The 15,123-nt window shown below is 26.3% G+C and overlaps 5 protein-coding genes across 5 annotated transcripts; 2 read left to right on the forward strand and 3 right to left on the reverse strand.

Annotated features, from left to right (window-relative positions):
* Positions 1 to 722: 722 nt before the first annotated feature.
* Positions 723 to 4,034, reverse strand: MKS88_001322 (uncharacterized protein; the record flags this gene model as incomplete). Its single annotated transcript, XM_067214239.1, has 1 exon — positions 723 to 4,034. The coding sequence occupies one exon, from the start codon at positions 4,032 to 4,034 to the stop codon at positions 723 to 725; it is 3,312 nt and encodes a 1,103-aa protein (XP_067074694.1).
* A 1,316-nt stretch (positions 4,035 to 5,350) lies between these two features.
* Positions 5,351 to 7,404, reverse strand: MKS88_001323 (uncharacterized protein; the record flags this gene model as incomplete). The annotated part of the gene is made up of 3 exons (XM_067214240.1): positions 5,351 to 5,409; positions 5,729 to 5,806; positions 6,003 to 7,404. The coding sequence occupies 3 exons, from the start codon at positions 7,402 to 7,404 to the stop codon at positions 5,351 to 5,353; spliced, it is 1,539 nt and encodes a 512-aa protein (XP_067074695.1).
* Positions 7,405 to 10,092: 2,688 nt separating this feature from the next.
* MKS88_001324 (PH-like domain-containing protein) lies at positions 10,093 to 11,336 on the reverse strand (the record flags this gene model as incomplete). Its single annotated transcript, XM_067214241.1, has 2 exons — positions 10,093 to 10,583; positions 10,688 to 11,336. The coding sequence occupies 2 exons, from the start codon at positions 11,334 to 11,336 to the stop codon at positions 10,093 to 10,095; spliced, it is 1,140 nt and encodes a 379-aa protein (XP_067074696.1).
* Positions 11,337 to 12,497: 1,161 nt separating this feature from the next.
* On the forward strand, positions 12,498 to 13,400 carry MKS88_001325 (crystalloid-specific PH domain-containing protein; the record flags this gene model as incomplete). Its single annotated transcript, XM_067214242.1, has 1 exon — positions 12,498 to 13,400. One exon carries the CDS (start codon positions 12,498 to 12,500, stop codon positions 13,398 to 13,400), a length of 903 nt encoding a protein of 300 aa, XP_067074697.1.
* Positions 13,401 to 14,710: 1,310 nt separating this feature from the next.
* Positions 14,711 to 14,968, forward strand: MKS88_001326 (cytochrome c oxidase assembly factor 5; the record flags this gene model as incomplete). The annotated part of the gene is made up of 1 exon (XM_067214243.1): positions 14,711 to 14,968. One exon carries the CDS (start codon positions 14,711 to 14,713, stop codon positions 14,966 to 14,968), a length of 258 nt encoding a protein of 85 aa, XP_067074698.1.
* Positions 14,969 to 15,123: the final 155 nt, after the last annotated feature.

Consider the following 15,123-nt stretch of genomic DNA (forward strand, 5'->3'; position numbering starts at 1 on the left):
TCAACACAGTAGAAAAATAAATTCATTTACCAAATCATATATTCAAAAAAAAAAAAAAAATCTTTTACTTATTAATTAGTGTTTTACTGCAAAATAATGTCATTAAAAAAAATGTGTACGCATTACTACGTTGAAGGAAAAATAATAAAAAAAAAGACATGCTTTCCTTCAAAATAATAATATATATATATATATATATTTATTCTTTCCAATGATTTTCCTTTAGTTTTTTTCGGACTTATTCAGAAAAGTTTTTAAAAATTTTGTTCACTGAGTTTTGTTTACAAAACAGTGAGTTAATAAAATACAAAAAATATAATTTAGTGGAGAATGTAATGATAATAAAATAAACTTCACCAAAATGGGTTAAAATTATAATACTTCACAAAAAAAAAAAAAAAAAAAAAAAAGTAAAAACATATGAAATAACGAAGTAGGAAATCTAGATAACAAATGAAAACCTTTAACTTAAGCTGTAAATTGTCTTAAAAATGAGTAAGTGCCCCCATATACACCCATATATATATATATATATATACAAACATGCATTACAATTCTGCAAATGATAAGGCAGTTTTGCCATCCTCACTAGTCTTAATTATTTTTCATATACACAAATAAAGACATAAACCTGCACAACGATTTTTAAAGAGTTGGTAATATTATTTTGTATGTCACTTCCTTCGTAATCTTTATCTCTACGCCTTTTGTGTTTTTCCTTCTCATGCGTCGGTTTTTATGCCTATTCGATTCTTCCAACTTTTCACCTGAACATGATCCTTAATTGCACCATTTAAATAAATGCACCTCCTTAGGTTTAAGGAAAAAATCATACAATTTTTATTTTTAAAAATATATTTAAATTTCTTCAAGCATTCATAAAGATCTGTAAAATTATTAAAATTCAAAATTAGAGTTCTTCCATTATTACTCATGCTCACTTTTCTCATTTTCATTTTCTTATTTTTATTTTGGTAAAAGTCGGCAAAAGATTCAAAGTTGTTATTCTTTTCATCTGATGTAGTACCATTATTATTTTTTTTATTTGTTTCCAACGCAATACTGTTCTCTTTTTTAAATTTAAAAAAATTCTTCTTCGAAATATTGTATATATAATCATAAATACATGAATTACTACTATCGTTACTGCTGCTACCGCGGTTGCAGCTACTAGTACCGCTGCTATATGTGTGCATACCATTAGCCGCAATATGTTCACTACTTTCAATTTTAATGTTACTATTTCTTAGGCTAAATTGGCATTTAAATATTTCTCCCTTATCAATATGCTTCTTATGATTGTTACCCTCTCTAATATCTTCTTTGTCCTCCTGAATACACATATTCATCAGTCTATCACAGGATCTATTATCATAAGCAACCTTCTTGCAATCTTCGTCAGTAAAATTACTATTGCTGTTCCTTTCTGCATTAGCCCTGCTCCTATTATCATTACTATGTAATTCGTTTTTTTCGTCGTTAGCAATAATTGATGATCCACTGTTCTTATTACTTCCATTTCTATTACTATTATTATTACCACTACTATTATTATTACCACTACTATTATTATTACCACTACCATTATTATTACCACTACTATTATTATTACCACTACTATTATTATTACCACTACTATTATTATTACCACTACTATTATTATTACCATTACTATTACCATTACTATTACCATTACTATTACCATTACTATTACCATTACCATTAACATTAACATTATTGTTGAAATTCTCACTTTTGGAGTTACCTATATGTTCAGCCTCATTCTTCTTTTCTGCACTCAAAACGTCAAATTTACATAAAGCAGCGTTCAATAACATGTACAAAATATTATATATATTTTGATGAAACGGTAGATGCGTTATTATCATAATATTTTTGTTAACGCACTTATCAACATATATTAATTTCTTATAACAAAATATACCAAAAATTCTTATAAAATCGCTAGTAGCTAATTCTGCTGACTTTTCATCATAGAATTCTATGATTCCATATAGCTGAGTGTAAGTGCTTGGTTTTAATGAATTTTTCATATCCTTACGTCCTTTTTTGCTTGCGCTATTATTGGTATTCCTCGTCTTATTCGTCTCACGTAACTTGTTCTCACCTTTTAACTTCAACTTCTTACCTAACTTGTCCCCTGTAACAACTGCTTTATGTTTCAGATCATCAGAATTAACTTCACTATTTAGTATGTTTATATCTACCGTTTTTAGACGATCATTAAAAAATTCTATGCTCTTTATTTTACCACAAAAGGAGAAAGTCTCTTTCAATTCTTCCCTTAACAAGTCATAACTTATTATAGGTAGGTTATAAACAATTATAAAATTATTTTCATTCATACTATTTTTTGTCTCTTTTTTTGGAGACATATTCACATCAATTTCGTATATAATTTTATTGTTAATATTGGATTCATTTTGTGCATATTTTTTTACGTGGTAATTTTCTTCGTTTTCCTCAAAATTGTTATCATCATAATCGTCAATGATAATATTACTGTTGTTAGCGCTGTCGTTAAAACTGTAGTCGTTACTCCTCATGCTCGTGCTTCTGCATTTGCTGTTATTTATTTTTTCCGAACTTGTAAATTCTTCTTCCACTGTACAACTCCCCTCACCATCTTTATTGCTACTTATTATTTGGTCATAATAAAATGTATTGCTAATATCTTCCCCTTTTAATATATCAAGTGACTGAATAAACAGGCAAGTCAGTACCTCCTTATATTCCCTTGGACATATATCATAAAAATATTCAAAGTATTTTATTTTTCTTTGTAATTTTTTATTGGTTAATTTATTATAATTCTTAATTAATTTTTTTACCTTTTTAATATCTGAGTTTGAAAATTTATCATAAATTTCATATAAAAAATTATTGTATGCATATATATTTTCAAATCGTATGGAAGACTTATTCTCAATAACAAAATTACATATATCTTCTACTTTATTCAACTTGTTTATTAAGATATTATTTTTTAATCCTATTTGTTGAAATTTGTTAAAATACTCCTCTTTATTAAAATTTCCATTTACTTCTAATGAAGTGTCCCCCATTTCAAACTCATTCTTATCAGCGCATTTCCCACTTGACTTTTTAATATTATTCTTATCTGCATTTAATTTAATCACTCGTTTATTATTATTATTATTATTATTATTATTATTATTATTATTATTATTATTATTATTATTTTTTCTTTTTTTTTTTTTTTCTTTTTTTTTTTTATTCACTTCGTTAGTTGTCATGATGTCATTTTTGAAGTCTCCTGTGTTAGAGTAGTTGTCCTTTTTGTTTTCTTCCCTATCTGCCTTTTTTTTCCCGTCTACTTTTTTAATTTTTTTTTCCGAGCCTTTGCGTTTTTTTCTCCTGTCATATATGGCACTGTCGCTTCCACATCCATTGCCACTACTATTTCCACTTCCACTATTTTCGCTCATTTTTACTTCCTCCCCCTTCTTCACATTAGGCTTATTTGTTAATTCCTCATCTCTGTTCCCACCTATTATTAGCTTTTTCTTTTTCACTTTTTTTCTCTTTTCTTTCTTTAAATTAATAATATTTTCGCTTTCTCTTTCTTTAACGTCCAACTCCTCTTTCCCTGTTCTCTCGACCCAGTCCTCATTATTACGATCAACCCCTTTACTAGTTTTGTCTTTATAATTTTCATTGTGCTCATTTTCTTTGCACATATTAAATGATACATAGGTGTTTACGTCTGAACTAAAAAAATGCACATGTTCATTATGTTTACTAACATAATTTTCTCCATGCTCTTTTTTTTCTATATTCATAATGTTATTATAGTTATTACTTAATGATAAACCTTCAAAATTTTTGCAAAAAAGCGTATAATTTTTCTTACTTATAATAAATTGGTTTTCCAACTTAAGGTCATTTATATGATAAAATCTTTTTTTAAAACTAAAGCAGTTTGTCCTTAAGGGCGATAAAACTCTCTGCAGATTTTGCAACGTTTGCAGCTTTATCTTTTTTTGCATCATTTGCCTGTTCTTAGAATGTACTTTTTTCAAAAAAAAAAAAAAAAAAAAGAAAAAAGAAAGAAAGAGCTTTATTTCTCAGCCCAAGGTTGTTACATCTATATGTATTTTCCCTTATTTTATTTATCTTTTTATTTTTCTTTCCTTTTTTACCTTGCTTTTTTTACGCTCCTTTTTATACCCGTTTTCGCCTCTTTTTTTTACCCCCTTTTTTCTTATTTTGACTGGTGTCATTTCAAAAATATAATTTAATCAGCAAAAAGAAAGGGAAAACGTTGGTACGTAATTTATGTTCATTCATTTAAAGAGTACTAGGAATTTATTTCACTCCGAGTAAAATTAACCATTCTTCATGTATAGCAAACCTTTGCTCATTTTGCTTCTACATTTCTGTTGTTATTTTATTTGATTATATAATTTTATTGTATCACTTTTTTACTACGTCACTTTTACATTAGTATATTTTATTTTTGCTTTTCTTACGATAAAATTTCACACACTGGTGATTATGAAGCTGTTTGGCTTTTTTTTTTTTTTTTTTTTCCTTCGTATATTGAGAACATACATACTTAAATATAAATATATATATGAATATATCAGCATTCATATTATAACATTGCAATAACGTGCAACAATTTTCCTTTACCCCTTTTTTTGCGTAACACTAGTATATTATCCTTGCAAAACCTCAAAACAGTTTTTGCAAAAATTTGCTTAAGTAGTAAGCGGTGCATATAATAAATACCCGTAAATAAATATACATATATATATATATATATATATATATATTTTTTTTTTTTTTTTCAAGTCTGTTAACCTTCGCTGATAAGATATAACATAAAATGCTGCCTAATCAATCATTTATCTTGTTGCAAAAAGAAAGTACGAAGTATATATTATATCATCACAACATTTTATTTTTTTTTTCTCAAAATTCGTGGAGATATATTCCAACATTTTGTCCATAATAAATGGTTTATTTTTCATTCCATTTTTACATAAATAAAATTATTTTTTAGTATTACACTATTACATATCAATACATATTATTATTTTATTTCTTTTAAGTACCCCCTGTGTGGGGAATTAAAAAAAGTTCCAAATCATCGAACTTACCATTGTTATATATATATTTATATATATTTACATGTGCATACATACGTGCTTACATATAAGGACATCGTAGAATGATAATGTGATAAAAATTAATTGCCCAGTAACACGTAATCAAATATGAGGTAATAAAAAAATAATATACTAAAACAAGTAAAAACAAGGAAAAAAAAAAAAAAAAAAAAAAAAATGGAAGATTTCGAAATTCAACGTACAATTACTGCTTGAGATGCTACTGTTACTTGAAATAACAAAAGTAAAAACTCTGTGAAATGTTAAAAAGCGGAGAAGTATTGATGAACTTTTTTTATGGCTAATAGCTGTATGTATATATATATGCACGTACATGTAAATATATACATTGGTGCTCATCAGCACATATTTGCGTACGTAACACTTATGTGTTTATATATTATTTACGTATAACATAAGTACTGTGTGAAAAAGGAGGTGCTTAAATTTATCTGCAAAAAATGTTTGCGCAATTGTGCCTGTACATATGTGAACAAATAGCTTTTGTGACCTTGGGTTTTTGCACACATGAACATGTGTCCATATGAACATGTGCTGGACGAATTAAAAACCTGAACTATATTTTCCATAACCTTCGAGCTTCAACTTGGTCAATTTCTTATCACCTAATCTTGCCTCAAAATGTAGACCTGCATTTTTTGCGAAATTTATAGCCTTGAGCAATTCGTCTTCATTTGTTGCTGTTCTTAAGAGGCCTCTAATTTTTTCCTCCTTTACGTATTTATTTACTTTTTTTTTATAACTTAAATTAATTTTTTTTTTTTTTTTTTTTTTTTTTTTTTTTTTCTTCTTCTGATGGCATATTTTTATTTTGTGCGTTGAAACCTTCCGTTATGTTGGGCATATACTGAGGTAGGTAATTCAGCATACCACCGTTATAATTGTAAGCATAAGATATATTGCGAAAATTGTTACTGTGTATGTTATTTTCTAAATTATTACTTCCCGTAATAATACTTCCTTTTTTTCTAAAATTCTTACATTGATTTCCATAGTTTTTATATCTACAAGTGTTGTAGTTGTTGTTATCGATATTATTACTACCTGCACTGTTGTTCATATTTCCTTTTAACATTTGTAACACTTTTCTCTTTTTCACAGAATTTAATCGGTTATAACTTGCATTTAACGTTGAGTACATATAAAAGTCGGTTACTAAGACATTATCTGTGTCATTATAAAAATTGCTATTCATTTGTTTTTTATTTTGATGATTCATATAATAATTATTTCTTATATTGTTGTTACTATATACCAATCCTGCATTTTCGTAAAGATTTTTCTGGCTAAATTTTTTCATGTAATTAGTTGAACTTAGTAATAAACTTCTTCTAGCATAACTTTTTTTCATTATATTTTTTACGTTCCTTCTATATGTGTCATTATTCTTTTGAGGCACAACAAAAGACTTGGTGGAAAAACTCATTTCTCTTCCATTATTCTTAAAACTTTCTTCTTCATTTCTGTACTTATGCTTTTTTTTTTTTGTTCTTTTCTTCCATTTTAGTTGCTCTATATCTATTTTGCCAATTATCTTGTTAAGCTTCTTAATTAATTCAATACTAACAGTTGCCTTTTTGTTTCTGCCTTTTCCATCCACGGGGTTGCTGCTTTTTTCTTCCACGTTGTTACTTCCATTCCCCTCCACGTTGTTACTTCCATTCCCCTCCACGTTGTTACTTCCATTCCCTTCCACGTTGTTACTTCCATTCCCTTCCACGTTGTTACTTCCATTCCCTTCCACGTTGTTACTTCCATTCCCTTCCACGCTGTTACTTCCTTTTCCGTCTATGCTATTTCTCCCTTTTACCTCTAATTTACTATTTACACCTTCTTCCGTATTATTATTACCACTTTGTTTTTCTATGTTGTTACTATCACATCCTTCTATGTGGTCATTATTGCCCACTTCCAAACCATTGGTAGATTCAATTTCAGGGAATTGCTTCAATATTTTTACTAGCTTCAATAATTGTGTTCGTACAATCCTGTACTTTTTTCGGAAACTTTTTCTTAATTCTTTTATTTTCATATCTAATGACTTGTTCATTATTTTGCTATCATATTGAGAAAATGCCGAACCGTGAGAACCTGACTTGGTCAGAATATTTTTGTGACTTACTTTTTCGAACATTTTTCTCTTTCCAATTTTGTTTTTTGCAAAATTTTCTTCTTCCTTTTTTTCGATATGTAATGATAAGTCTTCGTTTGCAAATATGTTCCACATGTTCTTCTGATAAAAGGGAAGCTACGGGGGTGGGAGGGGGTTGACAGTTAACCAAGTTAGCAATTATAAAATTTATAAAAATACGATAAAAATATGTAGCGAAGTAACCAAGAGAACGGTATGTATAAAATGGTGAAAAAAAGAAAAAGAAAAGTTAAGTAATAAAAGCTACTTCCATCTGATTAACCGCGTGGGTAGGTAGTAATTACTAATTTATAAATGTTATAAAAAAAAAAAAACAAAAAACAAATAGCGAATAGTTGGTAGCGAATAGCTGATAACTGCAACAGTGAGCAGTCAAACTTGGACTACATATGCTAGGGCCGAATCACAGTGATATAAATTAGAAACAAAAAATTAATTTTATTCAAGTAAAAAGAACAAAAAGTGGAAAGATATTTTTGTTCCATTTAATTAAATAAACGTGCAAAAAATTAACTTATGAAACAAAAAATGCAATAGAATTGTTCTATTAACAAGTAATTCTCGCAGAGTGTATTGTGTAACTATATAACTATATCTGCAGGTAAATAGTAGGTTAAATCTTATTTATTCAAAGTGAAAAATTGCAATATAGCATAATTGTACTAACGATAATGTATATATATATATATATATATGTGTATATGTACATATGTGCACTGCTTAAAAGAATGCATATTAGTAAGAAATATTTTTAGATTATTTTGCGTCCTACTCACAGCTGTTCTATTGCTATAGAAGGGATTAGAATATATGAAGTCTCACTTTTTTTTATTTTTATTTTTTTTTCTTTTATGTATATTTTTATTTTACATTATATTATATAACATGATCTTCTTTTTAATGAAAAAAAATTAGATGAGCAAAAAAAAAAAAAAAAATATTAATTACTTTCAAAATTCATGGTATTTTTTTCCAGCAGTTTGCAAGTTTATCATAAATGTATTATATGTCTATATACTTATAAGTGTTACACATTACATGTATCTCGTTTTAATTTATTTATATTAAGTTTCTCACTTATAGGAATATATACATTTTTATGTATACATACATACATACACATATATATATATGAAAGAAAAAATAACTAGCATTTATTCACATCTACGTGTGTGAGAATATGTACACATATAGATATATATGCGCATGTTCTTTTTGGATCGATGACTTTAAAATTTAAAAACTTAGCGTGTTTGTAATTTATTCCCCCTCCATTTTTGTAACCTTACTTTGTTGCATACATATATCTATGTATATATTATTGCAGTTGTGATTGTATATATATATATATATATACATATAAATATATATATATATTTTTTTTTTTTTTTTTTTTGGAACCATGTGCAGTTAATGTACATACCCCTTGTCCAATTTGACACGTCATGTATATTTTTAAAATAAAAAATTGTGTAAAGTGATGTGGAACGCACTGTTTTTAAATGATGAACTAGCATATTTTCTTTATTTTATTTTATTTTATTTATATTTCCATAATAATATTTTTTTCCTTATTAAATGTTTCATATTTAACCAATTAAGCAGCTTTCAGTCACCCCTTTTTGTTCATAAAACAACAGCAATTCAAATATGTTATGAAAAAAAATATTCCGCTTTAACGCTTTTTCAACGTCGCATTGTCTTGTCCGTTAGTATGAGTGAATCATCTACCCTTCTGGAGTAAAAAAAAAAAAAAAAAAAAAAATACTCAAATACATACACATATGCATATACACACCCACATCAATATACGTATCCATATGCTCAGCATTTTTGACACAAAAAGTTCAAATGGGATATTTAAGAATTCAATTTTTTTTTTTGAAAAATATTGGAATTCTAGGAAAGATTAAAATAATAAATTAAGTATATCCCCCTTTAACAAATACGTATAAAAGGAAAAATAAAGAAAAAATGAATTTTTAGTCTAATATACAATGACAAACAATTACTTTTTTTTTTTTTTTATTTTATTTTTACACCAAAATGAGGTTTTAATATTATGCTAAATTTTGTTTGTACATAACGGATGGTACACATAACAATAAAAATATAACTTTTTTCCAATCGAGCGTAGAAGTTATTTGAGTTTATTCATCTATTATGTTGTTTTACGGAAAACTTCCATACTGCTATGTTTGCATATATATACATATATATATATATATATATATATGTGACGGAAAAAATGTCTTCCTTTTTTCACGTATTACGCAATTCATTCAAACAAAAAAATTAAGAACAGCATACACAATTGTAAATAGGCTTATGTAATAATACGCCGAAGCAGGTATAGACTTACACAAATGTATATTCACACGCTTATATATATATATATATATATATATATACATTTCTATACGCATTCATGAACATAGACAAACAAAACAACAGACAAAATTATGGTGTTAGCGCAGACATATTCGCTTGGTAAAACATTTAAAAGCCACAGAATGCGCTATTTTTCTCATAAATATAATTATGCGTATATATATATATATATATATACTTATACATATGTACTCATATATGTTTGGGCTTATTTTGGACCTGATAATGAATGTACGTTTAATTTTCTTCTTAACATTTGGGACGCTTCTCCTCATTAATTACGATGTTATGATATCCTCTGTACTAATGCAGTATATAAATTATTTTCAGAATTTATATACATAAATTAGGGTCTTGCTTTTTTTCTTTTTTTCATTCATCATTTATTAGGTTGTCATCTTGTTCTTTTTGCACTTCCGTCAATTTGTCTTCTGTCTCTTCATCTTCCGCCACTTCATCTCTACCCTCTTTTTCTTCCTCTTTTTCTTCCTCTTTTTTTTTGCTCCTCTTCTCTTCTTCCATTTTTTTCTTAATATTGTTCAAATTAATCACGTTGTTATTTCCTTCTCCCTTTTGTTCCTTGCCATTAACCAAGACATGTGTTGACCCCTCATCCTCGGATTTTATATCAACAGTTACCATATCTTCATCTATTTTTTTCATTTTCATTAATTTATTATTAATATCGTTTATGTTGACTAACACTCCTTTTATTCCAAAATTTGAGCAAAGGGATCCTTCGGTTAAAGCGTTGATCCAAGATGCACTCTTCAAGCTATTATCAGCACAAAAAATTTGATTGCTATTTTTATATTCGAATAAAAAACACTGTTGAACATTTCCAATTAGTTTTATAGGTAACTCTAAAACACTCCATATATAAGTAATTTTTTTTTTTTTTTGTAAAATATAGTAAATCCATTATTATTTATTTTTCCCTCAACATTATCAATTGAATGTTTCAGACCGTTGGATGATGACACAAATTTTAATTTTCCTGTTTTAGAAATATTACAATTATTAACTTGTTCATAATTTTGATTCGTACTAATTTTTAAATACTTTTTTAATTCTTCTGCTCTGTTTTCTAAATAATTGGATTTCTTATTTAAATAATTTATTTGTTCTAGGTTATGTTGTAAAATTTTACTAGTTTTTTCATCATTGTCATTGTAATCACCACTGTTATCATTTTTCCTTTTTTGTAAATTTTTTAATGCGCGTTCATAAGATTCTTTTATTTTTTTTGATAATTTTCTTTTATTTCTTGCTTGTTGTAGTAACGATTTTACTTCTTCTCCTAATGATTCATTATAATCGTGCTTTGTTATATCATTATTATTACTATTATAACCATTATTGTTGTTATCATTATCCATATCCCCATCATGTACATAATTTTTGTAACTATTAAATTTACTTTTAATGTCTTTTAATTTTCTAGCTATGAAATTACCGACAGTATTTTTTAAATTCCTTTTTATTTCATGGGGGGTTACCTTATCAAATGAGTATAACTGATGAGTTGCATAAGATACTGGTAAAAAGGATTGACAATTTATTATATTCTTTAGAAAAAAAAAGAGGGATAACAGGAATATGCGCGATAAGATCATTTGGTGGAGCTTCATTATGGACTTTATGTCTTATATATGAAGAAAGGAATGAGTGTCAAATAACGACAAAGAATGACCTTACGAAAAATTGTAGACGTGTGCTCCTCAGATAGAGAATAGTAGCGAATCTGTTTTTAAGAAATGGTTATGCGTGATATATTGTGCATATACTGTATGTGTTTACATATGTAATATATATATATATATATATATAATATATATATATATATATATATATATATATATATATATATATATATACTTCTGGTTTGTGTATAATAACGCCGTTTACAAATACTTATGTAGGTAAAACAATTTACGAAAATAAATAAGTACCCACACGAACAAAAACAAATTTAACTTAAATAAATATTTCTTTCACTAGGAAGATATATGTTTATTCTTAAGAATAAAGAGGTAGTATGTATCTGCCATATTAATCATCTGTAGATGCTATTTTTTTTTTCCCGCTGTTCCTTTCAACGAATGTTCCTTTTTCCAAATTTTGCAACACATACTTATGTGAATATATATATATATATATATATACATATACATGTCCATATATGTTTATTTGTGCCTTTTCGTATCTTTTTTTTTTTTTTTTTTTTTTTTTTCCCTCCTATGTAAATACACATTTTCGCTATTGAAGGTATTATCCTTTCTGTTTATCATTTTTTTTTTTTTTTCTTTCATTTTATTAATATCTTCCTCTTATTTTTGAATTACATTGAAATGGGAAATTGTGTGTAAACATGAAGTTATTAGCTATGTCTACATGCGTATATGTTTATATATATACATATTTGGTATATATTAGCACATATGTATTACTGTACATTACACCAAATACATGCAATAACAAACGAATAACACACCGTGCTTTTTTTGAATTACGTAATATCTGCAAAAATTTGTAAATTACTATGTCCAATTTTTTTTTTTTTTTTTTTTTAATTAAATAATTTTGCACGATTTGTTCTGCATTTTATCTTGTCTTATTCCATTTTACAGTTTTTTTTTTTTTTTTTTTTTTTTTTTTTTTTTTTTTAATAATTTTCCTCGCTTGCTTTTCATTTCGCTTTTTCTTGTCTTTTTCGTTATTTCCCCCTTTCCCGTTTTTCCATTCTTTCTTTAGCTTCTCCCACCGGGTGTTAAACAATGAGAACGATTCTGTTCATCTCAATTATTTGTCTTGTTGCTATTTGCAATGGTCATAGAAATTTTCCAAAAAGAAACAATTACTTACAGTACTTAAGATCACAAACATTCATGCAGGAAAAAGCGAAAAATAAAAAGTTAAACGAAAATTATTCTGAAGATATAAACGAATTTGATGAATACGAAGCGGATGAATCTGAGTGGGTAAGAGATGACGAGAAAAGAGGAAAAGGAATACAAAGAAAGGGATCTATTTACAATACTAGGGAGAACGACGATGACAGGAAAGATGAAAATAAATTAGTATTTAAGAATATTGAAAAAGAATTAAATAGCATAGAAGTGCTAAATGATGAACGAAAAGTGAATCTTACAGGAGGAGGAAGAGAATGCTCTGTTAATGAAAAAGGTACTTTAGATGTATCAATAAATTCTAGTGATATTTTCAATTTAAATAAATACATGGTAGAAATTACATCATCTTCTATATTAATTAAAGAGTTAAATAATGATAAAGTTGTAGTTAAAGATTTACCATTTAAGCATATTAAACTACCAATAGAAACTATTGAAGAAACTAGGGAATGCTGGAATATAAAATTAATCAAGGAAAAAATTCTTTTCTGTGAAAAAAAAAAAGAAGATAGAGATAGATGGATTACTAATATATTAAAAGCCTTATTTTGTTATAATTCAAATAATTTAACCATTGAAGAATGGAACAAAGACATTAACACTAAATTTGATATACCCAAAGAATCAACAGTTGACAAAAGAATACAGTCCTTAAAAAAAAAGAACAGCGGTGATGATAATTCTCCAAAATATGTGAAACAATCTAGCAACAATAATATAGTAATTTCGGATATAAAGAACGACAAACCGAAAATTGAATTTAACTAGATTAAGCAGTGCCCAGCGAAGGGGAAAAATAAGAACAAATAAAAATAAATAAATAAAATTAAATAAATAAAAATAAATAAATAAAAATAAATAAATAAAATTAAATAAATAAAAATAAATAAATAAAAATAAATAAATAAAAATAAATAAATAAAAATAAATAAATAAAATTAAATAAATAAAAATAATTAAAAATATATCAATAAAAATATATGAAAAAAATGAATTAAAAATACACCATAATTCACGTAATTTTATTTCCTGTCCATTTGTTCTCTTCTCCACTTTGTCATCCGCTCGCTCTTCCATTTCCTCGTTTTTCTTTTTTCCTTTTTTTCTCACTTTTTTTCTTACTTTTTTTTTTTTGTTCTGCTTTATCACGCTTAGTGTTCGTCCTTTGTCAAGTGTTAATTATTTTTTAATTTTTTCTTTTTTTTTTTTTTTTTTTTTTTTTTTTTTTTTTTTTTTTTTTTTTTTTTTTTTTTTTTTTTTTTTTTTTTTTAACATTTTTATTCATGACTTTGCACAAAACATATTAATTATGGTGCTAAAATAAATTTAAAACGAATGATGCAAACATTTTTGTAAATGCTCTTTTTTATAATCAAAAATGGGATATTTTTAAAAATAAAATGACAATGCAACATCCAAAATGAAACGGCCAAAATACAAAATACAAACAAATTCTTATTTTTAATATCTTCAAAAAAATAATACAGTTATCCCTGTTATTGAGTTATATATATATATATATATATATATATACACACTTTTCACTGCTTATTTTTCCATTTAAAGGAGTAAGAGTATAAAGAACGAACAAATGCGCGGATGGTGAAATTATAAGCGAAGGGAGATGAAAAAAAAATTATGAACAAAAGGTAGATATTTTAAAAAATTAGCACCAATGTTGTTATATGTACTGGTACTGCTATTTATTAATAATGTTTTTTTCATTAATATATTATTATTATGTTACTATTATTTTATTTTATTTTATTTTTTTATAGATAATAATACATATGCCTGTAATTAAGTGCACATTTTTTAGTTTGTGATACAAATAACAGAGAGAAAAAAAAAAAAAAAAAAAGAAAAATTTCAGAATCCTCTAATCATTCCACCTTCAATTTCTCATATTAATTTATTACATATGAACTGAAAAATTTTACAAATTATTTTTCTTAATACGAAGATATATCCTTACTGAGAAATGGTTACCCTTGTATAGGCTCTTTTTGTACATTTTTTATATATTTTTCCCAAATTTTCCCCTTTTTTTTTTTTTTTGTTTTTTTTTTTTTTTGAGTATGCTTAGTGTAAAGGAGGACTTACCTCATAGGAAGGCATCAAATTCATGTAAGAAAATTTTAAATGATATGATAGCATGTTATCAAAATACAATTTGTTATAAAAAGCAAAATTCGACCTTTGAGGAATGTTTACATAATCACGACTTGAAAGAAATTGATGAAAACTGCATTATTTTGAGGAAAGCGTATGCTCAATGTCGCCGTAATTTACTGAACGGAAATTTTAAACTGATCGGCAATCCCTTGTCAAGATAAGCACAGACTAAATTAAGCAATTTTAAAAATGGATAAAAATATATATAACTAGTTAGCTCGAAAAAAAAAAAAAAAAAAAAAAAAGGATCTTATTTTTACGTAAACAAAATTACCAAATTTTCCAAAAATATAGCGTTGCAACTTGGAATTTATTT

The sequence above is a fragment of the Plasmodium brasilianum genome, chromosome 5 (assembly GCF_023973825.1).
Source record: "Plasmodium brasilianum strain Bolivian I chromosome 5, whole genome shotgun sequence".
NCBI classification, from domain to species: Eukaryota; Apicomplexa; class Aconoidasida; order Haemosporida; family Plasmodiidae; genus Plasmodium; species Plasmodium brasilianum.